This window comes from Manihot esculenta, chromosome 13, assembly GCF_001659605.2.
Source record: "Manihot esculenta cultivar AM560-2 chromosome 13, M.esculenta_v8, whole genome shotgun sequence".
In the NCBI taxonomy this organism is placed as follows: domain Eukaryota; kingdom Viridiplantae; phylum Streptophyta; class Magnoliopsida; order Malpighiales; family Euphorbiaceae; genus Manihot; species Manihot esculenta.
Window position 1 is genome coordinate 3,132,187 of NC_035173.2, and position 27,067 is coordinate 3,159,253.

At 36.5% G+C, this 27,067-nt stretch overlaps 6 protein-coding genes across 10 annotated transcripts; all 6 read right to left on the reverse strand.

Moving 5' to 3' along the window:
* LOC110630238 (coilin) lies at positions 1 to 5,452 on the reverse strand. Of its 2 annotated transcripts, none has more exons than XM_021777630.2 (13): positions 5,129 to 5,452; positions 4,968 to 5,032; positions 4,605 to 4,880; positions 4,257 to 4,409; positions 3,803 to 3,872; positions 2,686 to 2,763; positions 2,144 to 2,354; positions 1,942 to 1,982; positions 1,615 to 1,809; positions 1,312 to 1,383; positions 1,074 to 1,226; positions 483 to 711; positions 1 to 390 (listed from the first exon to the last, which is right to left on the reverse strand). In XM_021777630.2, the coding sequence occupies exons 1-13, from the start codon at positions 5,312 to 5,314 to the stop codon at positions 203 to 205; spliced, it is 1,917 nt and encodes a 638-aa protein (XP_021633322.1). In that variant the 5' UTR covers positions 5,315 to 5,452; the 3' UTR covers positions 1 to 202. The 2 variants fall into 2 exon arrangements, with proteins under 2 accessions (XP_021633322.1, XP_021633324.1); XM_021777632.2 differs by having other exon boundaries at positions 483 to 642; positions 5,129 to 5,450.
* Positions 5,453 to 6,579: 1,127 nt separating this feature from the next.
* LOC110630243 lies at positions 6,580 to 9,435 on the reverse strand. The gene is made up of 2 exons (XM_021777644.2): positions 9,060 to 9,435; positions 6,580 to 6,908 (listed from the first exon to the last, which is right to left on the reverse strand). Exons 1-2 carry the CDS (start codon positions 9,383 to 9,385, stop codon positions 6,899 to 6,901), a joined length of 336 nt encoding a protein of 111 aa, XP_021633336.1. The 5' UTR covers positions 9,386 to 9,435; the 3' UTR covers positions 6,580 to 6,898.
* A 5,512-nt stretch (positions 9,436 to 14,947) lies between these two features.
* LOC110630237 (cytochrome P450 71B34) lies at positions 14,948 to 18,180 on the reverse strand. The gene is made up of 2 exons (XM_021777629.2): positions 16,699 to 18,180; positions 14,948 to 15,906 (listed from the first exon to the last, which is right to left on the reverse strand). Exons 1-2 carry the CDS (start codon positions 18,031 to 18,033, stop codon positions 15,289 to 15,291), a joined length of 1,953 nt encoding a protein of 650 aa, XP_021633321.2. The 5' UTR covers positions 18,034 to 18,180; the 3' UTR covers positions 14,948 to 15,288.
* A 95-nt stretch (positions 18,181 to 18,275) lies between these two features.
* LOC110630242 (cytochrome P450 71B36) lies at positions 18,276 to 20,627 on the reverse strand. 2 transcript variants are annotated; one of them, XM_043949480.1, is made up of 2 exons: positions 20,005 to 20,627; positions 18,276 to 19,861 (listed from the first exon to the last, which is right to left on the reverse strand). In XM_043949480.1, the coding sequence occupies exon 2, from the start codon at positions 19,788 to 19,790 to the stop codon at positions 18,396 to 18,398; it is 1,395 nt and encodes a 464-aa protein (XP_043805415.1). In that variant the 5' UTR covers positions 19,791 to 19,861; positions 20,005 to 20,627; the 3' UTR covers positions 18,276 to 18,395. The 2 variants fall into 2 exon arrangements, with proteins under 2 accessions (XP_043805415.1, XP_021633335.1); XM_021777643.2 differs by having other exon boundaries at positions 18,276 to 19,007; positions 19,086 to 20,609.
* Positions 20,628 to 20,786: 159 nt separating this feature from the next.
* On the reverse strand, positions 20,787 to 22,328 carry LOC110630079. The gene has a single exon (XM_021777395.2). The coding sequence runs from the start codon at positions 22,175 to 22,177 to the stop codon at positions 20,996 to 20,998; it is 1,182 nt and encodes a 393-aa protein (XP_021633087.1). The 5' UTR covers positions 22,178 to 22,328; the 3' UTR covers positions 20,787 to 20,995.
* Positions 22,329 to 22,544: 216 nt separating this feature from the next.
* Positions 22,545 to 26,858, reverse strand: LOC110630239 (pentatricopeptide repeat-containing protein At1g13040, mitochondrial). 3 transcript variants are annotated; one of them, XR_006348213.1, is made up of 4 exons: positions 24,998 to 26,858; positions 24,058 to 24,156; positions 23,443 to 23,496; positions 22,545 to 22,848 (listed from the first exon to the last, which is right to left on the reverse strand). XR_006348213.1 is itself a non-coding variant. In XM_021777637.2 (1 exon), the coding sequence occupies exon 1, from the start codon at positions 26,552 to 26,554 to the stop codon at positions 25,004 to 25,006; it is 1,551 nt and encodes a 516-aa protein (XP_021633329.1). In that variant the 5' UTR covers positions 26,555 to 26,858; the 3' UTR covers positions 24,612 to 25,003. The 3 variants fall into 3 exon arrangements, 1 of the variants encoding a protein (XP_021633329.1); XR_006348214.1 differs by lacking the exon at positions 23,443 to 23,496; XM_021777637.2 differs by lacking the exons at positions 22,545 to 22,848; positions 23,443 to 23,496; positions 24,058 to 24,156 and having other exon boundaries at positions 24,612 to 26,858.
* Positions 26,859 to 27,067: the final 209 nt, after the last annotated feature.

Consider the following 27,067-nt stretch of genomic DNA (forward strand, 5'->3'; position numbering starts at 1 on the left):
TTGGTCAAAAGAAATGATAATAAACAGAAGTCAGAGATTTACAAAGGGTTCAGACTTCGACAGCACTATACAAAAGCCAAGCCCTCAATAGTTCCCACTTCTTTAGCACTGTAAACATGCGAAAAGCAGAAGGCAAAAATTGGGACCTTGAACGGCTCACAAACAAGTGAAAGGTCAACGGTAATTTTCCTAAACAAAGGGCTCATAGTTCATTTTGAGATCTTAATAAAGCCATTGTTGGACCCAGTGCACTGCCTCTCAAGGCCTTATAGGACCACGGTCTCCTGCCTGAACTCTGGGTCTTGTTCCAGTTATCCTCTTGTGATAGCTCTTCCTTCTTTGCTTTTAAAGCTTGGTTAATTTCTTCCCATACATTTACTTCTCCATTTTCTGGGGAACAAAAGTACAATAAAATATGAGCTCATTTACACATATCATATTGCTTGCATGCTCCTTGGTATGTCTTAAAGAAGGATTGATACCTTGGACAGAAGCACAAGCTTCATTGCCATTGTTGCATTTGAAGCCTGTTTCAGTTCCTTCATCTCTGCCACCGACGTCACTAACTCCAGCCGTTGATTTCTCTGAATTAAAGTTGCCTCGGGTGACAAGACGCACTTCCACAAGTGATGAGAACTCTATCTGGAAAAGAGCTGTCCTTGTCAGTTTCTTGGTCAAGAAAAAACCAAGACCAGCAAGGAAATTCTCATCCTATGTAAATCGCCGGAAGTTATAATTCAGCAAACTAGCCAAAAACTAAAATCCAAAACTCAACCAAAAAACTGAAAACATTAAATTTGCAGATCAAGTTGTCAACAAAACTCAAAATAGACGAAATCATATTAGAATTTATCTGCATAAGTCTACCACTAAAACCTTAATTAATTCAACCAGAACTCTATCATTTACCAAGTTTTCCGAGTATAAGGAAACAACTTTAGCATATTCAATCAGAATTCAGAACCTGTCTAATAGGCCCACCACCAGCACCCCAACAACAACATGCCACCCTCCACTCCCCACTCCCCTCCTTCCCCATCTGAAAGAAAAGAAGAGAGGTAAAGTAAACACACCCATAATGAGCCATCTTTTGCATAAGAGGACATTTCTGATAGTTCAGCAGATGCATCATCGCCCATTTTCTTCTCAGGAATAATTGGATATTTTGGAACTGGCACCAGCCGAACCCTATTGGACTCAATGTCATATCGTGATATCTTCCCAACCTATACACAAACGAACATAATAAACAACATTTTCCCTTAACAAGAATGAGTCCCATAACAATTACAAAGCACAAAAGAGTTGTACTCGATAGGACGACAGTTCAGGGGTCCAGGATGATGATAATTCAATCAAACGATAAGCAATCACATCACCTTCCTGCAAAGTTTTAAGAACAAACTGAAAGTAAATGTCCAAACAGGATGAACAAGAAATAAATATAGACTGATCCAGCATCTTTACTTGCAATGGGGCAAACAGATATCCTAGATGATTATCAGATCCAGAGAGATCTAATAAGTAATCTGTTGATCGGTCTCACCATATCAAGCCCAGTAGGCACTATTTCTTCATGCAACTAATATAATAAAACTTTCAAAAGAAACGAACCTTAGGCAAGCTAGCGTAGAATTCAAGCTTCTCAAAGTTGATATGATTAAATACAGGCCTTGCTTCATAATTTCGAGTCCTGGAACACCCTTGATTGACATTTTTGTAATCATTCATTTTGTAAGATGTAACTTTTTCTTTACCCCATTTTTGACCCTTCTTCTTGCTTGTTATTCCATTCCACCTAAAGTTCTCCTGAAGAACCAAATAGAAGTTTGACATCAATTTGGAGCTAAGAACAAACTGTATTACAAAATAATAGATAAAGTTAAATAAATAAATAAATAAAAAAGAATCCACCAAACCATAATGTCTAGAGAAACATACCAAAGGAATTTGATTTTTCTGCACAGCCTCATCAGCACCCACTGGAATGATAAATGCATCAAACACATCATATATTATGGCAGAGACTTAAAAAGAGCTTTTACCTCATATAAACTTATTTTATATTTCGTATAGCAGTCAAAAGCTAAGAATAATAGAAACTCAGTATCCATTATACACACACAGACACACACCATCAGACCTTTACTGAGGGGCTCAAAGCGGATATGTCCTGGCCTTATTACTACAGGAACAACATCATCTTCTGCATCACTATCTTGATCAAGCTGTTGGCTGTCTTTCTGAAGTTCTTCACCATCACTTTCAGATACTTCATCTGAGTCTTGAGAAACTATCTGGTTAGCCTTTTTAGATGACTGATCACTTCCATTGAGTAGTTTCCTATGATATTGCTGCAAAATTCAATACAATATAAAAATTTTCAGTAACCAAAGATAGACACCACTTCTTATTCTCTGCAAATATGCACACAAATTATAGAATGCTAACTTGGGACCCAAGTTCCCTCTCATCCTCCCTGCCCCACCCTCTCATTTTCTCTCTTCAACTTCATGCATTTACCTACTAAGTGTGGCATGCACATATATGTAAGATATGGATCTATACTGTACAACCCACCCCAACCCCTCTTCTTTACTTCTTGAGTTAAGAACAACAGCAACACAATTAAAATGACAACAAATGGGAATGGGAATCATTGAGTTGAAAACAAACATCAGTTACCTCTTTCCTTTCAGCTTTCAGTTTTTCCCTCAACCATTTCCTCTTGGCCTTTTTACGTCGAGCACTTCTACTAGGCAACTGAAAAGATAAGATTATGGCATAATTAAGATGACACTTGAGATTCAAGTGATGAAAAGGCTAGGTTTATGTGTGATATTCCAGAATCTAAAAGTTTTAGAAGTCCTACAACATTGAAAACCCACTTGCCTTGCCTGGTTTGGTTGTTAGAATGCTAGTCGCTACGGAAGCTTTAGAATCACATCCCTAATTGGGTAGCATAAACATCACTAATTAATTAGCAAAATTATGTGGATATATCCTCTAATTAGTACCAAAAATTTAGTTCTCCAATCAGCTAGTTCAAAAGGAAATATGGATTAGGATTTAGTCTTTGAAAAGGGAGGGGAAGAAAAAAGCATGCATGCAAGAAAGAAAAAAAAAAAAAGCATTTGTGCCTTGCCTCGCGCCTCAAGCAAGGAGAGAAAAGGTGCTTGCCTCTCTCGCCTCTTGCAAAAGGTGTCACCTCGAAACTTTTGGCGCCTTTAATAACACTGATGAATATTGCAATTTTTCCCAAAAAAACAAAAGTGTAGCTATAGGCCATTTTAACCTTGAGTATACATGAAGGACATAAATATATAGAAATTACCCTCAAGTTTGACATATGATAGGACTTAATGATAATTCAGTCATCACTTTCATATTGCGCAAAATAGCCAGTGAAATATCTCAAGAATACTACTTAGTTCCTTTTAAGTAGATATCAGAACATTGCAGATCTAACACTGCTTAAACCGGGTGGTTAACATGTAAAGAACAAATTTGGTATTCCAAATGAATGGAGAGAAATTTTTCCAGACCATTCAACATATCTATACCCATAAGTATGGATGCCAGACAAATGCCATAGACCACAAAAAACATGAGAAATTGTTTGAAACAATAGAATTTTGGTGCACCATGTAAGCATACAAAAATTGAACATTAAAAAATCACAAACCAAATGCAAGGCAGTAATGACTATGCAGCTGAAGATTGTAGTTTCATTAATAATACAAAATGCACCTAAAAATCAAGATTATGTGGATTCAGTTCAAACAACGAAGTAAAGCAAGACCTTCATAGTGCCACTAGGAGTCAGGGTTGCGTCCGCAGTCATTTTGCCATTTTCTTGAGGCTGAGTGAGCCTACAGAACGGAAGCAAGGAGAGATAGGTAATTAGGTATTTGGTTAAGTCAGAGGCAGTAAAGAAAAGAATTGAAAGTAATCTTCACTCCAAAGATACATTTTTGCACCAACATGCAATGCTTTGTATACGATAATACTATGCTTCAGGAGCCTACCAGCTTGTTCTGTCCCATTTCATGAATACAAAACATCAAGAATAAGGAGTCTGATTATATGGTTTGGTGGAAAAAAAAAATTATTATTATGCCTGTTGGAAATGTTCAGTAACACCACATATGGTGAAGGCCAAGTTTTATGCTAAACTTTACTTGACCTGACCAACCAATGGAATCCACAAGGATAAAGAAATAAGATCAACACACTTAATATGCTAAAGAATCTACCTCTTTCTGTTGGGTGAAGCTTTACTACTCTCACTTCTTTCATCAACCTTAGCAGAGCTCAAAGTTCCACTCTGATCCTCAGAAACATTATTTCCAATATCCTCTGCAACAACTATACGTTTCTCAGCACTAGCCGATTTGGTTTTCTTCCTCCTGTAGCACACAAATTTCAGAATCGAACAAGAGAAGACATATACTTGCTCAATTTCTAAAAATTAGATCATAGCACAACATGTAGATTGTTCGATATACATTTGGAAAGCAAATGTAGAGCACTACATCACTGTGGACAAATCCAAATATCAAATAAAAAAAATACGAGATTGAGCCTTTTGACTCGAGACATACTTCGAAATCTTGAGCTCTTTTGATGCCTTTCTCTTTTTGGACACTTTTTTCACTTCCCGAGAATCTTCCACCTGCACTGCGTCCTTCGCCTGTTCTGGTGCGTCCTCTTCCTCTTCACTTTGGTAGCCTCCCGATTCCTTCTCAAATTCCTCATTTGCCAGAAGATTCATGCCTGCAGCTACAGGCTGCGTTTCCACAATCTCTACCACCTCCAAGGAATTTCCCTCATCACCTAACATTACAAGTTCAGAAGATAACCCGCCATTCTTTTCCACTCTGAAACAATATAAGCACAAAAGATTATCTAAACGACGAAATCAGCAAATGAGTTTTAATCAATAATGTGTTAGCTCGTGAACCGACCGGATAATATCCTTATCTTTCAAAATAGAAGTTGATTCGAAAGGTGGTAAAGCAAACCCTTCCATCTGCAACTCATTGTAGAAAGATCACACGATTAGAAGGAAAAAAAAAAAAAAAAGGAACCTTTCACAGTAGAGGTACGTATATAATCAGGGACTTACAGAAAGAATAAGACCGCGAGGGCAGTAGCTTTGGAGATCGAAGGCATGCAGTAGATAAGAGGAAAGATCGGAGATGATTTGGTGTTGGGGTTTTAGGAGAATCCAGCAACGTTGGAGGCCCTCTGTCTTGTGCGATTTGCTTAGAATGTGATCGAACTCTAAACGGAGTCTCACCGTCTCCATCATTAGCCACGACACGGAAGACCAGGAGAGAGGATTTGCAAAGACGGGCAAGGGAATGAAGATCTCCGTGGGCTTGAGTTAAGCTCTTAAACCCTCGAAGTGGGTTTAAAATTTTCCCTTGGTGCGGTGATTTTATTTTATTCGGGCTGCAATGAATTAAGCTGCTCACTATTTAAGTGATGTTTGATTCTACAAAATTTTGGCTTTACTTGATTTCTTTACTAAATGAGGCAGGCAAAAGAAAAAAAAAACCATTGTCCCTCGTTTTTTTTATAAAGTTTCCTCTCTTTTTTCATAGGATTTTTGTTTTCAAAGGCACAGTTCTCTTTCTTCTACTCGTCTAGTCGCATCTTCTCTCTCCAGTGAGATATAACACCTCTTCCCTTACTCGAAATTTACATCTTTTTTCCTCCTTTAAATAGATTATAAATATAATTTTTAGAACTTTATTTTATGAATTCGATGGATGTTGAATTTAAATTTATGAAAGTTATGATGATTTGTATTTTATTTATTGCATTTAGAGCTTTTGTTCATTAATAGTTTGAAATCTCATATTCTTGTTACGCTATTAAAGAGCTATGTACATTTAATATTGATTATTATATGCACCGATTTTGAAATCTATTGTTAGTATTCATATTAGGGTTAGTACTCATGAAAACTCATTGATTTCATATTCTCGTTTCTCTTTTAGTTTATAGAAGGGTATTAGTTTATAGAAGGGTGTGATTATATTTTATGTATTTTTTAAATTTAACTTTTTAAAATTAAAAGATTAATTAGTGAATTTTTTTCAAATTAAATAATATTTTTTTTAATTTATAATATTTATTTATTAAAAAAAAGCTTCATTTTTATTTTCTAATTAGAAAACAAATTTACAATTAATCCTTTGAATTTGTAATGAGTTAAGTTGCAAATGCAGTGGAAAAGAAATCCAAGAGCAAATTAATTATTATATTTCAACTGAAAGAAAAAAAACTAGCATTATAAAATTCCAATCTTGGAATCTAAAATTTATACTTTCAGTTATGAATTCACAAAATTTGACATATTTTGTTTAAAAACTACAAAAGTTGCAAGTACATGGGTGCTTTCACTTTGTAAATGTTCTTTTTCTCATAAATTTGAAATATTATTAGCTTAGAGATATAAAACATAAAAATGTTTAAAATTCAACCTTTTAGCAAAAGTAATTAGCATTATTTTGCAGAATATATTTTTAAAGCACTTACTAACATTTTGTTCTATAATTTTGGAAAATGTGGTCAACAAATCAAAGATTATTTTCCAATTCAACATGTGGAACAACAAAGTCCAATAATAATTTTGATAAGCTCGAATGGTAAGCGAACTCTGTTTAATACGAGTTCATCACTTCATGTTGCAGGTCACAGTGCTCTGTGATGAATGGAGTTCCAGAAGACATGAAATTCATCAAAATTCCACCAAAAGCAAAGTAAGCAGCATATTGATTACAAAGTCACTACAGCTCCCAAATGAACAAGTAAAATGAAAGCTGCAAGAAACCCCTCGGTGTTGCTAGAACCCAGAGAACATTGCAAAGATATGCCAAAGCTGCTCTCATAGACCCCTGGAACATTAATCAACAAACCAGTGAATATCATCACATATTTTACTCAGAGATTCATTATCCATATGAAAAAAACCTTAAAATGTAAACAGAGAAGAAAGAGATTTAGCCAGAGTATTTACAGAAGTGGAACTTAAGAAACCCAAAAATCAGTAAGTAGAGCAAGGAATTGGAGATGGGAGCTTTAGAGGAAGTTTTCTTACTGGGAATTTCTGGAATTCGAAGATAACTTATAGGAAATTTTTACTCGGTGAATCTTTCAGATTTCATGACATTCTCAATTGAAATCCTAAAGTAAAGCGAATAGGATATATGAATCAACCCCGTCTCGATTTTTAGATAGATTTAGAATTATTCATTAAAGTTAAAGCCAAAGACAAAATATCTAAAAATGAGGTTAGCTAAAAGAAAATACATTCCATATGTATTTTCTTTGTTTGTTAATGAGATTTTAACAGGCGTAGGCGTTGAAATTGATATCTTCCATTGCTAATGAACTCCTATCTACTTCCCCAATTATATGTTATATGAGGTTATATGAGGGATGATGAATCAAATAAGGAAGGATCCCATTTTTTTATATTTCTATATATTATAGAATAGAATATTTTTTATATTTTTCTATATTTTTTTGCTAAGACCCGCATAAAAATATGCTATTGACGTAAGTAAAGCTAAAGCAACGGTAGTATTTATATCATTCGTAGGTGAGGCTAACTCCCCGTGAGGTAACTGTATGATCTTCCAAGGTAAAAGCGCCCCCGCCCAATTAGAAACAAAAATAAATAGAAACATAGTTCCAATAAAGGGGACCCACGGGCCATATTCCTCTCCAATCTGAGTTTTGCTCACATCTCGAATGAATTCAAGGACGTATTCGAAGAAATTCTGACCTCCAGTTGGAATGGTTTGTGGATTCCGAACAGCTACAATGGCGAACAGAGAAAATTTTCTTGAAATTTGAAGACAGCAAGGTGGTGTTTCCTTTCCCAATTTCTGATGGTTAATTTGGAGAGGGAAAGAGAGGCAAATGGTAGATAGGGTTATCAACTAAAGATTTTGCTATCTTAAGTTGAGAACCGTAATTGGAAATTGGAATGAAAAATCAAATCTTATTTAGGCATGAAGGAAAATTTGAGACTTCTGCCTTAGGCATGTATTTGATTGAGTAATGCAGAGATGCACAGGGTTTTGATTTTGCATTTTGGGGAAGAAGAACACGACAGATGAGAAGAATTTTTATTTATCCACTGATCACAAACTCTGCCCACAAGTAGTAACTTAGAACAAAATGTTCTTCACATTTCAATTGCATATCATTTAGGCATGTTCTGGACAGAAATAGGGGTTATCAACCAAAGGATTTGATCTCTTAAGTTGAAAACTATAATTGAGAATTGGAATGAAAAATCAAATCTTATTTAGGCATGAAGGAAAATTTGAGTCTTCTGCCTTAGGCATGTATTTGATTGAGTAATGCAGAGATGCACAGGGCTTTGATTTTGCATTTTGGAGAAGAAGAAAATGACAGAAAGAGAATGATTTTATTTATCTACTGATCACAAACTCTGCTCACAAGTAGTAACCTAGAACAAAATGTTCTCCACATTTCAATTGCATATCATTATGTTTAGTTATATTTATCAATCACATGTCAAAACACTCAACAAACGACATTAGCACTCAACAAGACTCATTAATTCAAGACGAGAAAAGCAAAAATTGAATGCACCAGAAAGAGATGAAAAGGATATAATGGAACAAAATTAGGAACACAGTTCTACTAGCCTCTAGTAGTACCACCATCCTTCTGAATCAATGAGCTTTTAACTCTGTGGTACTGGAGTTTGATTCCCAGTCCAAGCCAATGAACCAAAAACAAAAAATCCTACTGACTTGGCTATCTGATAGTATATGAATCTAGAACCAGAGAACGTTAACAGTGAGATAAATACATTTTCAGCAGAAGTTTCACTAGTTCAATCTGTTAATCAACCACTAACAACTCCGCTTGGCTAGAAAAATCATAGGATAAAAATTCAAAATTTGCAAGAACAAATAGAGGGGGGATGAAAGAAAAATAATAGCACATAATTGTAGGCCAAATTGATCCTTTGTTAACAAAATACTCAAGAGGAATGCGAAAAGTACCTGACTTTCTTGATGAGGAGGGATTTGAGCTTACGACAAAATTCTTGGGATTGAAGCCTGCGCTGGAGACTTTTGCGTGCCAAAACGCGCTTCTCCGAATTCTTGATGTGATGAAGCTGCTCGCGCTTTATCAACCGTTCGATCCCGCTTGATTGCATCTTCCTCTGCATCAATCCTAAAGCCTGCTCCAAGTTCCCATTCAGTACCTTCACCCGAATCCCCCGCGATTGTTGAATCTGATAAGCAAGAAGGTCCCGACTCAGTGAGTTGACGCTCTGACTCGGGAGCCTCAAGATGGAAGACGCACACCTGGCTATCGGGTTCATTTCTTAGAGGGATTTGGACTCTCTCTCTCTGTTAGGGTTTTGCTCTTTGTGAGTAGCTGTTGCCAGGCGAAAAGAAAAACGCACCGTTTAGAACTAACAGAGTTTTCTGACATAATAACCAAATTACCCTTCGTATAAAGCTATTATTTCAGATTTGCCACTTTAAAACTCCAGACTCTCTGGAACTGGAAGGGATCAGGCAAACCAATTCTTCAAAAGGCAGAGATGGTAAGATGGAAACGGACAGCTAGCCGCGAAAATTAAATTATTTTAATTTGAATTAAATTTTATTTTAAATTTAATTAAAAATTAATTTAAATTATTTAAATTTATTTTAGATCGATTATTATTATTTGAATAAAATTTAAATTTTATATATTTTAATTAATAATTTATATAAAAAAATATTTTTTATTAATAATTTTTATTTAAAAAATTTAATATTTTTAAAAAATATTTAAATTTTAATTTTTAAATGAAAATATATAAAAAAATTATAAATATTATTATAAAATATATTTTTTTATATTAAATTAATTATTTATATAAATATGTTCAGACAGTGGATATTTATACATAAAATCGAAACCTGCAATGATATTTTTTTTTTAATTTGACCCGTTTCGAATCGAATTATAATTATTTAAATTCATTTTATTAAAATTTATTTGAATATAAAAATATCCAATTTATTGGCATATGATATTTTGTTGGCCATATTAACAACACCTTTCTCATATATAGAATTTGATTAGATCTCTTGAATAAACTTATGTCTCTGAACTTTTAGAGCTAAGTGACATCTTTTCAAAAGCTTCCAAAATCTTATTGATAAGCAAAACATTATAGTGTTGGCTGAAAACAGGATAAAATGTTCAAATAGAAAATTGAAAACTCGGGGCAATGAGAGAATGAAAATTTGCAAATTTATATTTGAGTTTAAGATCCAATTTCCATTTTCCCAAATTCAATAGATCTAGTATCAATGTTTGGGTACTTGTAGACTGAAACAAGTGAAGCATAACTGATTTTAGTATCATAGCAATGTGATGTCCATGTTGTATCTAGAGCAGTGAGATAGATGAAGCAAATATATAGTTTCATTCTCATTTTATACTCTTACTAAGGTTTCTGTTCCTAATTACTATGTCCTTGTTTATGCACATGCAGCTGTCAGTCAGCAGTTAAACAGGAACTTGAAGAGACAAGGCTAACCATGTTAGAATCAGAGAAAAAGCTAAAACTCAAAGAAGAGGCGGCTGTTGCTGCCATGGCAGCAAGAGAGGCTGCTGAGAAGTCATTGAGATTGGCTGACATGAGGGCATCTAGACTGATGGATAGAGTGGAGGAGCTCAGCCGTCAGCTTGATGAGTTTGAAACTCGAGAAGACTCAAGGGGTCGAAATGGTCCTAGATATGTATGTTGGCCATGGCAGTGGCTTGGACTTGACTTTGTGGGTTTATGCAAACCTGAGGCAGAGCAACAGAATTCAAATGAAATGGAGCTTTCTCTACCCCTTTTATGATTATACCTTTTCCCTTTGTTAATCTTTTCTGTAACGACCCAGAAATCGGACCGTTACCGAAACTAGGATTCAGATCGACTTAAGGTCGTCAGAACCCGTAGCAAGCCTACTGTACCTCCTGTGTACCTGATAAAATCCCATAATCATATATTTTCATAAAAATATTTAAACTTTTCATATACCAAGTTCGACCTGTGTATGCATCACAAATTGTATACATAAAACTCACACTAGAGCCCCCATCAAATGCTCTAGCATGGTCAATATCACATACATCAAGTTTGGTTCAACATAACTCATCATAAAAACTTTTATATAAAAATTATGTTTATAGGGATTTACAAAACATAAACTAGGGCAAAGCACAAATCTAATCCATTATATAGTACATGTCCACTTCTATTCTATTACATTAAACTACACCAGTCATCTAGCCGACTTCCCGAGCTATTCTTGACCCTGCAAACCTAGGGTTAGGGGAAAAGGATAAACTACAAGAGCCTAGTGAGCAGAACATAAAAACAGTTTATTAAACATATGCTCTCATGAAATGCATCACAATACAAACAATACACATCAAGGATGGACTTGTCATCAGTAACCCTCTACATATCCAAATAATATCCGGCTCTCAACGGAGCTCCTCAGGACTTCCTCTTAAACATAACATAACATATACAACTGTGCCAGGGGCGTAGAATGGGTCTCGACCTGGACTTTCTCTTACATCGTGCCAAGGGCGTAGAATGGGCCTCGATCTGGACGTCCGTATCATATCATATCATATCGAGGGCTAGTGGGTCATCCAATATCCATTCACATCAACAGTAAATTATGCAATGCATCATATTCGTGAATTCTAATGCAACAACCTATTACATAATATGGCATTCATGATGCATGAACATGCTTAAAAGTTTGATTACTTTAAAAACAATAGATTAGTTTAGTTCTACTCACCTCTGGCCGACGCTTTACTAACACTGGAGCAGTTAACTCACTGCTGGCCTCTACGGTCTCCCAAGTCTGATCCTACACAGATGGACTCAAACGAGGGACCAACACAACTATTACACGACTCTAAACAACTCTCCAAAAATCCCCTAAAACATCATAAAACATGCATATAAAACGAGCAAAGGAAGGCTGGGCAGGGGACTTTAGGCGACGGGTTCGGCGGCCGAAAGTCCCTACAGATCCAAAAGTCAGGCACTTTCGGGGGCAGGTTCGGCGGCCGAAGGTCTCCACAGATCCGAAAGTTACCAACCTTCGGAGGCAGGTTTGGCGGCCTAACCCCTTCACAGATCCGAAAGTCCATCCTTTCGGGGGCAGGTTAGGCGGTCAAAGGCTGCCTCTACAGGCAAGTTCGGCGACCGAACCTTGCTTCGGCGGCCAAACCTGGGTTCTCAAGAATGGCAGAACCCGATTCTGCCTAACACTCAGCCACCCAAACTCACCAAACTCATATCTAACTTCTCAAAACATGCAAAAAAATCACTCCATCAAGCATAAGGGGCATAAAAATAACCTAAGCTCCAACAACAACAAGAAGAACATCATATAAGCATACAATTATCAAAAACCCAACTCAAAACCTATAACATTAGATCTAACCATAACATGCATTTTTAACCCTTAACCCTTTTTAAAACTTACTTAAAACATAGAAAAATACAAGGATCTACACTTACCTCTTGACGATCTAAGGTAGCCCAAACTTGTGGTTGAGTAGAAACGGTCTCCCAAACTTTAAAATCTTCGATTTTAAGCTTAAAACTTCAAAAATAAGCGAAAACTCATAAAAATTTGAAGGAAAAACATAAAATCATCAAAAGAAGGGCAAGAACTCACCATTACCCGAAAATGGAGAGAGAAACTCCCCCATGTTCGGACTGGAGGCCTCTTATAGGTGGCTGGTCAAACCACCTTTGCGGGCCGAAAGAATAGCTCCCGCAACAGCACCATGTTCGGCGGCTGAACATAAGGTTCGGCGGCCGAACGTGAGCTTGTCCCTCAAAAGCATTTTTCTTTCATTTTAAAACTTAACTTAAAACCAATCAATAAAATCATGAAAAAAAATTTTGTAAAAATATATTTTACCCTTCTAAGAGGTTCTGGTATCCGAGATTCAGGATTTCAACGGGGATTCCGTCGGAAAGTTGGAATTCCAACACCGGAGTCTAGCCGGGTATTACATTTTCTTTCTGCTGTATTTATTTTGAACTTTCAAATTCTTTACACATTCAAGAAGTGGCAGTTTGTTACACACTTCTTCAAGGTTATCTTGTTCTGTTATATTGGTTCTATAAGGATTAAGATTTACATTGCATAAGCAGAGTTGCAAAAGTAGTCCATGTTAATGCTCTCTCGCAACTGATATCAAAATATTTCACAACATGATTTAGTTTGCATCAAAATGATGCAGGTTGTAGTCAAATTTTTTATTTTATTTTTTCCCCTAATGTATCAAAAGATTTACAATTTTTGAAACTCAATCCAGGATTGGCTTCAAACAGATCTAAATGAGGAAAAATGACTTGTATAGTTGACTTCAACTAATTTGAGATTAAGACTTGACTGGTTAGAGGTTATGGCTTAGCTGTTATTGCTGTTAATTTTTTGCATGGCATTTCACTTAATTTCTTGCATATCCTCTCATTTTTCTTGCATATCCTCTCACAAATGACAGTGGATTTGAATGAAACAGCTCTTCAGCTCAGGTCATCTTCTGCTGTCCATTGTAGTGAAGGTGGTTGCAGAGAGGTATCTACTTAGTGACAGTAATTTCAGAGAGGCAATCATGTGCAATTTTCTTGATTTAGACAAAATTACAAATTAAGCAAAACATCTTGGTAACTTTTTTATTTGATTCTGATGACTCTTTCATTTCTTTCAGGAAATTACTTTAACACGAGATAACGTAGTGTAGTTCAAGGAAAGGTAGTTTAAGATATGCAAAAAAGCATCAAGGTAATGTTGAACTCACAAATTGCAAGGTTAATTAATTTTGCCTTGAAACCAGACATCATTGTTGGAAATCCCAAGTACAACAGTAAGAAGCACAAATAGCTGACTCCATTGAGCAATATTGGTAATCAGCTGTCTTTACTAGTTCTTGATAAAAGTAGTTCTCCTCTTGTACTTTAGCCTGCAGACTGATTTTTGTGCAAATCCCCGTGCTGCTCAATATTCGTCAATTTTTCCATTAAATATCGTCTTGAAGTATGGGAGTGCAGTATCTTGTTAAAATTCAAACTTCTTTGTATCAACAACATGATAGCACCATGTCCATCTGCTTCCACTTCACATAAGCCATCCATTTCTCAAACCGCACTGAAATTCATTGTTTTGGCCCCATGCAGCAGCATTTGGTCATTTAATTGATTCATGATACCCATGGAAGAATCTCACCACCGCTTTGAAGCCATTTCATTGTCTGTTATGTCTATGTTCTCATCTTTTTGGTACTACAATTATTGTTGGCATTTGCCAATTCTAAGTGGTTGGGATTATAGTTTAGTTAAGTTGAGAATTCTAGTCAACATTTATAATTGTAATCCAGAAATCTTTCTGGAAGTTCAGCTTACCTGTAATTGCAGTGCCAACCATGTTCAACCTGAACAAGGCCTGAGTATGCAGTTGTAACTATTGTCCATAATTTCTTGTTTAGTAGAATAGAGTTTTATTGAACATCACTTTCTCCTAGTTTCAAACAACCGTGCAAGAATTATATTTTTAAACACTTTTGATTTCCTTGAACTTGTCCATGAATGTACAAAAATGTTTCACATTCTATAGTAGTACCAGATTTTAACCTGCAGGCTGCAGCTGATTTCCAGGAAAAGGCTTTGCGAAATTCACTATTCATTTCTTGTCTTCGCTCAATACTATGGGATAACAGATGTATTTTGATATTAAAGCAGCATTTTAAACAAACTTGCTGTGTTAGAATTCCTTCTAGTCTTTGTAGAGGACCATATCTACAGACATGCACACTGCAAAACTGAGAGTAAATTTAAATAAAATTGAGAGTATAATTTAGCTCTTAAGTATAACCTAGAAATCCTCTGTTCCCTTGAGATTATTTTTCAGAAGACTTGCAGAAATTTCACAGATACAACTGCAGTGAAATAGAAAGCATAAACCAGACTCCGTGGCATAGCCACCCTGAACACTTGAAATGAAGTTCAAAGCATTTCCATCCTTAACACCGTTGACTACTAATTCCAATCATTCAGTCATCTCACCACATGTACAGATTTTATTTGGAAAATATTTTACTGCAGCACTTAAGCAAAGAAAACTATGACTGGAGTCTATGTTTTTGCCAGAAAATACAAATCTTAAATACTTTTCAGCTGATATTATCTTGTTAAAGCTACTGAAGGTACTTCACAGGCACAAAGCTGAGTGGTATCTTTTTAGAGAGAGTAAGACTTATTCCAGCTTTCTCTTCCATGTTGATGTCTTCGCTCTTCATCCCGTTGGGCAGTTTCCAATCGAACCAATACAGAAGATTTGCGAGTATACTCTCTATTGTTATTGTTCCCATATGCATCCCAGGACAAATTCTTCTCCCAGCTCCAAATGGCAAAAACTCAAAATTTTGCCCCTTGAAGTCAATGGATCTATCAGCGAATCTTTCTGGGAAGAACTCTTCTGGGTCCTTCCAGTATTGAGGATCGCGCCCAATTGCCCAGACATTGACTTGGATGATTGTTTTAGGATAAATATTATAACCATTTATATTACAGTGAGAAATGGTTTCTCTTGGAACTAGCAGTGGGGCTGCAGGATGCAATCTGAAAGTCTCTTTTATTACCATCTTGAGGTATTCAAGCTTATCAATATCATCTTCAGTCAATCTACCTTTCTTTCCAACATGATTTCTTATTTCATCTTGCACTTTCGTCATCACTCTTGGGTTCTTTGCAAGCTCTGCCATTGCCCAAGTCACAGTAATAGCAGAGGTGTCCACACCAGCTGCAAATAAATTCTGATACACAATTGTCAGAATGAGGTTAAGGCTTAGTTTCAAAGTTACAGCAAGCACGAACAAAATGAATGGTAAATGTAGTTTAACTGCAGAATTTATAATCATATGCATAATGTTGGGATTTAATTCAAAATTTCAGCATTAAATTTGATATTCAGTTATTATTTTTATTATTCTAGAATTTTAATTATTCAAATAAGTTATTGGATATTTTGTTGATATTTTTTAGATTTTGAACCTTGGTTATAAAGCTAAATAGGCATTTAAATTTCATTTTTAACTATTCAGTTCTCTATTATTTCTTTTCTTATTTTCTTTTCTAATATTATGAATCAAATTTTTAACATGTTATCAGAGTTTTAATGATCTTATGGTAAAGAAATACAAGAGAGTTTGTGAATGACACATTTTAATGGGTCTTCTAAGGATGAACGGTGAGGAGTGTATCGACAAGAAAAGTTATTTGGAGAGAAGTGTCCAACAAAAAAAAAATGAACTATGTTAAAAGTTTAGTGTGGTAATTTGGAGAGAAATGCTCTAACATTGATTAGTCGGAGAGAAGCAATTAATCAACACAATTTCAAATAATAAAATTTAAATTTTATGCAAATTTTGAATTAAGGAAGAATGTTGGGATTTAATTCAAAATTTCAATATTAGATTTGATATTTCAGTTATTATTTTATATTATCCTAGAATTTTAATTATTCAATAAGTTATAGGATATTTTATTGAGATTTATTTTCTTTCCTAATACCATAAATCAAATTCTCAACAAAGTTTGCAGCTTACCAGAAGGACTCCCTTAATGGTATTATTTGTGAATTTAGAATTGCCAAGCTCAGCTTGTTCCTTCTCCATTCTTATCAGCGCATCAATCATGTCATCCTGCTCCTTTTTCCTTTCAGGTTTAAGATGATCATTGATTACATATTGGAAGAAAGTATCCAACTCATTGAAAACTCTTTCAGTCCTTGCGTGATGACCGCTTATCCAATCAACGATCCATCCAACATATGGGATTAATTCACCGATGGAGAATGCTGCTACCACAGCTTCAGAATCATGAACCACTTCATGAAATCTTTTTCTGTCAAAGTCAGTACCATGATAATCAATTCCAAAAGACATTTTAAAGGTGATATTTGCAGTAAGAGAGAGCAACTTTTCGGTAAGATTAACAGGAGTTGCTGAAGCTGCTGACTCAGAGATTGAATTGATGAACAATTCAATTTCTCTTTCCCTTAGGGACTGAAAAGACTTCACCCTCTTCAAGCTAAAGAGCTCAAGAATAATTAGTTTTTTCATGTTTCTCCAGTAATCACCGTACGGTGTGAAGGCCACATCTGAATAATTGTAGGAGAGTCTTCCAGCGCCAGCTAATTGAGGTCTGCTGCAACAGGCAAGATCATGATCTTTTAAGACCTGTTTTGCTGCTTCAGCAGAAGAGACTATCACAGTTGATATACGACCAAGTTTGAAAAGCATGACAGAGCCATATTTCTTGGAGAGTTGCCAATAAGTTTGGTGAGGCAATTCACCAAGTTGGTGCAGGTTGCCTAAAATTGGAAGCTTAGGAGGGCTTGGTGGGAGCTGCTTATTTCGTCTTCTCTTGCATCTGAAGACCAGCAACAGAGACAGAACTAAGAAAAGAAGCCACGAAGGTAGAGCATAAGGAGCCATTAGAGCTTTTGCCTGTAAGTTTATGAACCTGAAAATTATTGCAGACGCTTGCCGCTCAAAGAAAAGCTGATATTGGAAATCAATTAAAGTATGAAGATACGTGGCCTTTTTACCTCCTGTAATTATTGGCTGAAGTTGCTGTTCAAATGCCCAAAGTAGCATACAAGGAATGAAGTCTCGGGACCACTCCTTGTCGACATAATGAGAAAGCAAAAAATAATTGCAAGTAATAAAGAAAAAAGAGGGTGTTGAAATTTGATCACTTATTTGTCTTGTATTATGTGAAGTCGTTGGTTTTGTAAGATTTTTCCTTTTACTTATAAAGGAAGAGTTTGTTGTCGTAAAGCTGAGAGAAAAGTGTACATGGAAAAATGAAGAAAAATAGAAATTTTCTTTGCAGTACTCTGTTTTTATCAATGAAGTTTGAAGTGATTTTCTCTCCATATTTTCTATATTTTGTTATGTTATTTTGAAGTTCTTGTTGTGTTTGTTGAAGTCAAGTCTTCAGCTCTGATGTTTAGTCTTCTTGCTGGAAATTTAATATTTTTATGAAATATAGTATGCTCTGTTTTTTGGATTTGATGTTCTTGATTTTAGTTAATTATTTTATGGTTTAATTAGTTAATTTTCTGTCCTAAATTTCAGCAATGGTATCATACCTTATTTTGATTTTTCAACACTTCTGATGGCACAATACGTTAGAAGTACGATATATTTAATGTAATAAGACAGTAGACAGAGACATAACTTGAAGCAATCACTGAATTTGAAGAGTACACACAAGCAAAGCAATGCACTTCAGATAGCTACTGCAGGAAATTGACAGGCACAAGTTGGAGAGCTTCCTTTTTCGATACGGTGAGACTAGGTACAGCTTTCTCTTCCATGTTGATTCCTTCACCTCCATTTGGTAGTTTCCAATCAAAATAATATAACAAATTTGCAAGCACAAGCTCCACTGATATAGTTCCCATATAAATTGCAGGGCAGCCTCTTCTTCCAGCTCCAAATGGTAAAAACTCAAAATCTTGTCCTTTAAATTCTATGGAGCTGTCCAAAAACCTTTCTGGAAAGAATTCTTCTGGGTCCTTCCAGTATTTAGGATCTCTTCCAATTGCCCAAATGTTGATTTGGATCAGTGTTTTGGGATAAATGTCATAACCATTGATTTTAAATTTTGACATGGCTTCTCTTGGTAGTAGAAATGGACCAGGAGGGTGCAATCTCAGTGTTTCTTTTATTACCAGCTTAAGGTAATGAAGCTCACCAATATCACTTTCAGTAACTCTTGCTTTATTTCCTATAATATCTCTGACTTCTTGTTGTGCTTTCTTCATCACTCTTGGATTCCTAGCCAGCTCAGACATAGCCCAGATCAGGACAACTGCACTGGTGTTTGTTCCAGCCAAAAATAAGTCCTGATGCAAGAACATCACATAAAAATAAGCAAGTTTGAGTACAGGATGTATAATCTGAGCAAAAACTAAGGTGCATACCATGAGAACTGCCTTAATATGATCTTTTGTAAGCTGAATTGAACCAACTCCTGTTTGCTCTTTCTCTGTTCTTAGCAGCACATCTATAATGTCTTCTTCTCCTTTGTCTGTCCTCCCATGTCCAAGTTCAATATGATCATCAATTACCCTTTTGAAGAAAGTATCCAATTCATGGAAAACTCTTTCTGTCCTTGTATGATAACCAGAAACCTTGTCGAAAATCCAACCTAGATGTGGGAAGTATTCATTTGCTGAGAAACTTCCCAACAAGGCCTGAGCATCATCAACTAACCTTTTGAATCTATCCTTTTCAAAATCAGTTTCTCTAAAGTTTGTCCCAAAAGCCATCCTGAACGTTATATTTGCAGAAAGTGTCAAAAACTTCTCAGTAAGATCAACAGGATTTGCTGAAGATGAAAACTGAGAGATTGAATCAATCAGCAAAGCAACTTCTTCTTCCCTAATGAACCGAAAAGACTGCACCCTTTTCGTGCTAAATAGCTCAAGAACGCATATTTTCCGAATCTCTCTCCAGTAATCACCATATGGGGCAAAGGCTATGTCTAAGTAGTTGTATGAAAGTCTTCCAGCACCAGCTAAGGGAGGTCTACTGCAACAAAGAAGATCATTTACCTTAAGAACCTCCTCTGCTGCATCAGCTGAGGATATTACAACTGCAGGTACCCGACCGAATTGGAGAAGCATGACTGGGCCATATTTCTTGGAGAGTTGCCACAAAGAGTAGTGAGGCAATCCTCTAAGTTGATGAAGGTTGCCTATAATTGGAAACTTGTGAGGGCTTGGAGGAAGCTGCTTGTTTTCGCATTCAACTTTCATATTTCTTTTGATTAGAAGCAGAAAAGGCAGAAGGAAAACAGGCATCCACAAGCATAAGGTATAGAGAATCATTGTACTTTACCTAAGATATGCCCAAAACTTCTTCAAGCTGTCTCTTCACCTTCAAAATAACTAGCTGCCTTGTTTACCAACTACAAGCATCAGGAGAATTTTTCATCTTCACTCTTTTGCACTGAAAAAACTTAATAATGTTGCAATTTTGTTCTGCAATATGATTTGGGATAATTTCTTTTCCATTGAATATGATAGATACTAACCTTATCTGTCAAGATTCATTGTCTGGTGGGATTTAGAGATGAGGTTGAATGCAAATAAGTACAGTGTGGGATATTGGGCCAAAATATTGCTGGGCTTTGCAATAAGTACAGTGTGTCCACTAATATACTCTTCTTTTTCTTTCTTGTGGGATTCTTCCACATCTTCTAAAACATTGTCATTGTTTGAAAAGTCTTCTCAATCCCAACAAGGACAATTATTGAACTTGAGAGATGTAAAAGTAAAGCAAAGTAGCAACACTCACATCTTCCCGTTGTCTTTCAAATGGCTGCAAAGTAAAATAATCATCGCCCATTTCAAGTTGATCTTGTCTTCATGCTTGACAGACAATTCTTTGATTCCGTAGCTTACTGTGGTCATTGCTTCAGCTGTTTCTGATACCTTAACTGCAAATTGTTTTTTTTTTTTTTTAAGTTGCATGGACGACATTGTTATACTGCTCAGTATTTTTTTTTTGTTCGCCTTTTCAGTTGCTTTTGGTTAATTTTATTATTTTTTAGTATACCAGAGAGGAAAACTAATATACATATATGCGTCTGCTTCAGAAATTTGCAGACTACACCATCATTGAGTTCACTGAAATAATTGTATTTTATCTCAAAAAAATGTATGTAGATGGCAATGTAATAAAAATTGGATGTAGTCAGCTGAGGAACTGCAACTCTTTGAAACCCAATTAGAGTTTTTCTTTTAAAAAAATGATACAATAAAGGAAGCATGGAAGAATCATTCTTGAAAATATGCAAAATCATTTCTCACTAATTAGAAGACCCATCTCAACGTTTTGTACTGCACCTGGCTGCTCTCAGGACACCAGTAGGAGGTGCAGTAACCATGATGAAGCATTGGCCATAAAGCCGATTAGAATATGCAAATAAACTCCCCAGCTGAGATCGCACCCGAAACATTGCTTTAATATTAAATATGATTCCATTTTGATTTATCTGCTCCTGAAGCCGAGCAACGTCTCCTAAAGGAAGCCGAACCTGGCTAGTTACCATATGAACATTTGCAAACCTGGACTCAGCCTTTGATGCAGAGAAAGATTCTACGTACTGGGTAGCAATGAGACTATTCCCATAATATAGATCAATGATGATATGACTGAAATCCAGACTGACCTTGTCGTTTGGATTGGTGAAGTTTGCAAGCACAGAGATATCAGCATTGAGCAGAGAACCTGCATCTACGTAAGCTGCATTCAAGGTGACACTAGACACCTCGAACCAGGGGCTACGTGGGCGATACACTAGATACACAATGAGCACAATGAGTCCTCCTAGGAAAATTACAATCCAGAAAATGGCGCACAGGGCTGCACCTAACCATGTTATTGGCCTCGTTTGTTGGGGTTCTGGGGCCCTTAGACCAAGAGGGTGGCCAAAGCGGTCCTGTTGCTGTTGCTGTGCCGGTGGGAGACCATAATGGATTGGATAGTGATCTTGATCCTGTGATTTCTTTGTCCGACTTCTTTTAGGCTGCCTGGGATGCTGATCTTCATTTGCTGGACGATTCTGCTGGAGAGTGATGTTGTTGTCTTCATCAGGGTATTGCTTTGGAAGAACCCATGGGCTATGGTATTTGCCGTCAAGCCGAGGATCATGACTGCGTTGGTCTTTATCTGAATGATGTGGAAACATCCAGGGACTATGGTATTCACCATCAAGCCTTTGATCATGTATCGGACGGGGATGTTGGTCTTCACGTGGGGCTGCAGGTTGCTTCCATGGAGCTTGGAATGGGCCATCACCGTGTCCCCGTGGCTTGGAGCGTTGAAGTTGTTTCGGAGCGCGTTGGCTAGGTGGCTGGTCTTGTCGGTCCCGATGCTGCGTTGCTGATGATGGCAGCTCTGTAATAGGTGGTGTACTTCCAGGAGTAGGTGGTGTAGGGAGTTGTTGGTCTTCACGCTGCTGTCGTAGTCTAATGAAGTGAGGGTTGGTTTCAGGGTGTCTAGGCATGATAGTAGATTTTTAGTAATAAAAGTTAGGACAGGCAAGGACGAATGTGACAAGAAGATGATTATGGAAATAGTTGTAAAGCCAATGGGCTAAGGAGGATGACTTCGTGAGAACTCCAACTAGGATTCTGAATTTCTGATGAAGGTAAAGAATCAAACATATCCTAATTATGGGGGGCAAGTAAACTTTATTGGTGATTCTCTCTCTCTTCTGTGTTTCCCTTCTATGCAGACTGCTCATAATCTATACTGTTGTTCTTTTTCCTCTCCAACATTCAAGGGTACACTTCAATTTCAAAACGAACTCTTGCAGTGTAATTTTAAATCAAAAGGGAGGCAAATTCGGTTCCTGCTAGCCAACAATAATTAGCATACAAATTCTCTGTTTTATTGACTTTGGAATATTCATGATCTACACTCAGTCCTGGCACTTGAAATGCATATCATGCCTGCAAAATGACAAGTGCTGCCTGTTACGCGTAGCTTCGCACTTTTAATTTCTTGACACCTCGGTCGTCTGTACAGTTCGGTGGTCTCATTTGGAGAAATCAGTTGCAGTCAATTTTGGCATTTTTGTCTAATATTGATATTGCCAAACATGGAATAGCTACGGAATTTCAGTCAACAGAAGTGCGACTCAGCTCTATTCTTTGCTTTTAATTGGTTTATATTCTGCAAGATAGGTGAACGTGTTAGCAAAGATTCAGCATCAATCATCTGATAAGTCTCCATTCTACTGTATATCTGTTCAATAGCAAGTAGTAGCTGGTGCAGAAGACGAAAAAATTAGGTGTTCAATAATCAACATGCATGTCAATGCGCACTTAGGATTGAGAAACAATACCCTTCATCTGGGTTTCAAAGCTTTGAATTAGTGTTCTCCTGTCACCTCCATTTTAAGAAAGAAAAGAAAGGGGACAAAAAGTGTATCATGGATATCTGAATCTCATAAAGCGAGGGAATACAGAAGCAGACAAGTACATTGTTTTCTAATATGTTCAGCGGATCTAGAACATGAAATAACAACCTCAATATGCCATAGATGGAATGTCCAAAGCATTGCAATTTCATAGGACTTGTTGAACAATGATTTGTGATTCCCCTATCCCACTCCAAAAAGCACAGGATCACACAATTATTAGTGAAAAATACACAGCCAAGCTGAAAGATGAAATTAAAGGATACATATATACATATATACACACATATATATCTAGCAACATAAAAATACTAATACTAATAATAGATTAAGAGGGAGAATCATACAAGGTTGTGCTGTTTTGAATTATCTGATCTAAAAGCACCGAATCCCATCATGCACTGCATATAAACATGCACAGAGTACATTTCATCTTGTTAATAACATCTCAACTGGATGTATGTTCAAAGTGAAATCTCATCTAAAGAAATATTATAGAGCATGTTCCTTCATAACTCTTATGACAAGGCAAGATAAATGGAGATATCAATATAAGATTTTTATTAAAAATAAAATTCAGAAGCAAAAGTTTAACAAAAAAAAAATTGTAAATACTGTAATTGATATATGTTTATGAAAGAGAAACAAGTAGCTTGGACAAAGCATGAAAGAAAGAAATCATGCTCATAGCCCAATGCAATTTAGTAAAACACCTCTTGATCGCGAGAAAAAATCATTGAAAGAATAAAATAAATGCACTATAACTATTCAAATTGCTGTATTTGGCAATAAACAATTTTTTTAATTTTATGATATTTAGTTCTACAACTCCCTTCAGTCCTGATTTCCATGATACTGCTACATTTCTACATATTTAAATTTCTCATATCTAAGAAGCAGAAATTTGCACTTACAATATTCATTCATTTGCAAGAGAATTAATGAAAGCAAAGGGCTCAAACCTGTGTGCACCACCATGGCAATTCACCAAGAAGGCAATGAGTTTCCAACATCGCAGACCTGATGAGATGTATTCCTACCAATGAATGCCACAATTTGGGCTCTGCAATACAGCGGCAAATATAAGTAACCAAATACCATTAACTTTCAACCAGAAAACACAAAAAATCTGCTCATCAATAAAAGATGCTGGATATTATGTCAGATGCTAGCTTAAAATTAAGACCACATTCAGAAAGCATAAAAGAAGGCCGTAACATAGCATACTCTAAATTTATATCCTCCTTGTTTTTTAATCACTTCCTGGATGAAAACAAGGTATTTCAATGATTAGTATCCCATGAATGACCAATGTAATTGGCAGTTGGCACATCACCAGAAGATGTGCTTAAAAACAACTATAACTACTAGTGCAAGTAAACCATGGATAACCAATTCTGAATTTGCGAATTCTATCCCAGCCAACTCTAAATCAGCATTATTATTAAACATCTACCACGTAATAATCCCAAGAACAATTATTGCATGTAAGAATATCAACTTACCAGTTGTGTCAGTAGTCAATTAAAGTGCTGCCTCTGATAAATATTTCACCCAACTATCTAAGCTAATATAAAGTTTTCCCTGCATTTCCAGGTTCCATACAATTGTAGAAGAGAAGCACTTCAGTCTAACTGTTAGGAACCTTATGAGGACAACACCCCAAACACTAGTCCTTGACGTGGAAGAGCCAAACTCCATCTAAAATCCACATCAAAGTGGCTATACCATTGATTCCGGATCCAAGTCCCATACCTTGCATAGTAACACTAACAAGTAACATAGCATGACCATAAGGTCACTGGAGCATCCATCTCCAGTAGAGCATCTTTAGCTTTGGCAGAAGCTGGGCATTGCACACACAGGGAAAGGAAGATAATCATGAGATACAAAGTTACTAACCATTTCTCACGTAGAAGCAAATTCTCTTGAACTGGCGCTAATCAATGTCTCAGAGGAAGCTCTATCAAGGGTGAGACCCTTCTCCATCATTTGACCCCACACCCTACAAGCAACTGACAGCTTCTTTTCTGCGATAAGACCTCCAATGATCAATTTGTATGTTACTTCATCCGGATAGTATCCTCTGCTTTCCATTTCTTCAAATAAATGCAAAGCTTCACTTACTCTAAAGGCTTTGCAAAACCCATTTATAAGGGCATTATATGCAGTCACATCAGGTGAAATTCCCTGTTCTATCATATCACAAAAAAGGGTGTGAGCCATATCTACTTTCCCACTCTTGCATAGGTGATCCATAATAGTTGTATAAAATATACGATCAGGTGAAAGACCTATTTCTGTCATCTGATCAACAAGCTTCTTTGCTATATTAGAAAAACCCTGTCTAAGCAAAGCTTTTGCAAGTATAGTGAATGTAACCAAATCTGGTGGAATCCCCTTCTGCCTCATTTCCTGGAACAGCTTATAAGCTCTTCTGACATCACTTCCCTCGCAAAATGCTTTAATAATAGTATTGTATGAAACAACATCACACAACCCTTTTGACCCCATTTTGTTCATCAATAAATAAGCTTCATCTGGCCGATTAGCTTTACAAAATCCTTTAAGAAGCTGATTGTAACTGTACACATCAGGTTCTATCCCACTTCTTTCCATCTTCTTTATCAACTTCTCCGCCTCCTCCAACATTAGCTCATCACAACAATAATTCAACAACACATTGTATGTAACCAAATCTGGCTCAGAACCATTTCTTCTCATAAAAGATTTAATCGCCCGAGCCTTATCAATCCTACCGGCTCTACAAAACCCACTAATCAAGGTATTGTATATCGTCGTACTAAACTTAACTTGACCACTCTTCATCACATCAATTGTGAGCTCATAAGCCAATTCTACCTTCCCCCCACCGCACAACCCAACAACAAGCGCATAACAGGCTTTATTATCGGGTCTTAATCCCTTATTTATCATATCACGCCAAAACCAAATTGCAGTATTGTATTTCTTTATTTTACACAACCCGTCAACAATAATAGTATATGTTACAACATCAGGCTCCCTTCCTCTCTCGACCATCCTCTCAAACACCTCTAAGGCTAATTCTATCATACCTTCACGAAATAAGAGATTCAAATAAATATTAAATGCCCAAAAATCAGGTACATAATTAAGTTTCTCCATGTCATGCAGCAACTCGTTAATAAGCGTAAAGTTCTTTACTTGGCATAAACCCGAAATGAAGCGAGAATAAGTAAAGGGAGAAAGCGAGAACCCAAGAGGACCCATTTTAGTGTAGTATTGGTGGGCAAAATCAAAGAGAGAATGGCGGATTAAAACGCCAATCAATCGGTTAAAGTCGACGCTAAAAACACGGCAATTTGATTGAGTCATTTCGTCGAACATTTGGATAGCGTTTTCGATTAGACCGGTCTTAACACAAAAGGCAATGCGAGCACGGTATACGAGGCGGTGCGCGCCCAGAGATTGATACATGTCAGGACGAAATGCATGGCAGTGGATCGAATGGAGAACTCATGGGAGCAATCAATAGACCCCCCATCGGACAAACATATGAAGAAAAAAGATCGAAGTGTTTTTCCAAATTTGTAAGACAAAAGAGGAGAAAAAAGAGAGGTAGAGATAAGCAGAGCTAATAGCGGAGATAGAATCAGGGAACCAGGAAAGAGAAAGCGCGCAGCCACATGGTTTCGGCGATGGAGAATGAGTAGGGGATACTGTGAGACTCAGGAGCAAAACAGTGAGCCTGGAGCCGTCTGCCAAGCCGGAAAAAGTACGTGGATTTTGGGTTTGAATATGGGCTAGCGATTGGGCTTCTACTAAGAATTTTGCAAGTTATGTACCCAAGCGGCCTGGCCCCAAACATATTGCCTTTTCCTCTTCTACATATTTAAAAAAAAAAAAAAATCGAAGGGATAGGTATTTTTAGATTTTTAATATTATTTAACAAATATAATTTATTATTATTAAAAATGAGTAATTACGGTG

What these genes read in the sequence shown, in the direction of transcription:
- LOC110630079 (XM_021777395.2), bottom strand. Translation starts at nt 22,177, where the DNA reads ATGCCTAGACACCCTGAAACCAACCCTCACTTCATTAGACTACGACAG.
- LOC110630238 (XM_021777630.2), bottom strand. Translation starts at nt 5,314, where the DNA reads ATGATGGAGACGGTGAGACTCCGTTTAGAGTTCGATCACATTCTAAGC. An exon ending in TGAAAGCTGAAAGGAAAGAG is followed by an intron (nt 2,355 to 2,685) that starts GTAACTGATGTT and finishes TGAATTTTGCAG; the next exon opens with CAATATCATAGGAAACTACT. An exon ending in CTGAACTGTCGTCCTATCGA is followed by an intron (nt 1,227 to 1,311) that starts GTACAACTCTTT and finishes GTTTGTGTATAG; the next exon opens with GTTGGGAAGATATCACGATA.
- LOC110630243 (XM_021777644.2), bottom strand. Translation starts at nt 9,385, where the DNA reads ATGAACCCGATAGCCAGGTGTGCGTCTTCCATCTTGAGGCTCCCGAGT.
- LOC110630237 (XM_021777629.2), bottom strand. Translation starts at nt 18,033, where the DNA reads ATGGAGAGAAAATCACTTCAAACTTCATTGATAAAAACAGAGTACTGC. An exon ending in CCATTAAGGGAGTCCTTCTG is followed by an intron (nt 15,907 to 16,698) that starts GTAAGCTGCAAA and finishes ATTGTGTATCAG; the next exon opens with AATTTATTTGCAGCTGGTGT.
- LOC110630239 (XM_021777637.2), bottom strand. Translation starts at nt 26,554, where the DNA reads ATGTATCAATCTCTGGGCGCGCACCGCCTCGTATACCGTGCTCGCATT.
- LOC110630242 (XM_021777643.2), bottom strand. Translation starts at nt 19,994, where the DNA reads ATGATTCTCTATACCTTATGCTTGTGGATGCCTGTTTTCCTTCTGCCT. An exon ending in ATATTAAGGCAGTTCTCATG is followed by an intron (nt 19,008 to 19,085) that starts GTATGCACCTTA and finishes TTCTTGCATCAG; the next exon opens with GACTTATTTTTGGCTGGAAC.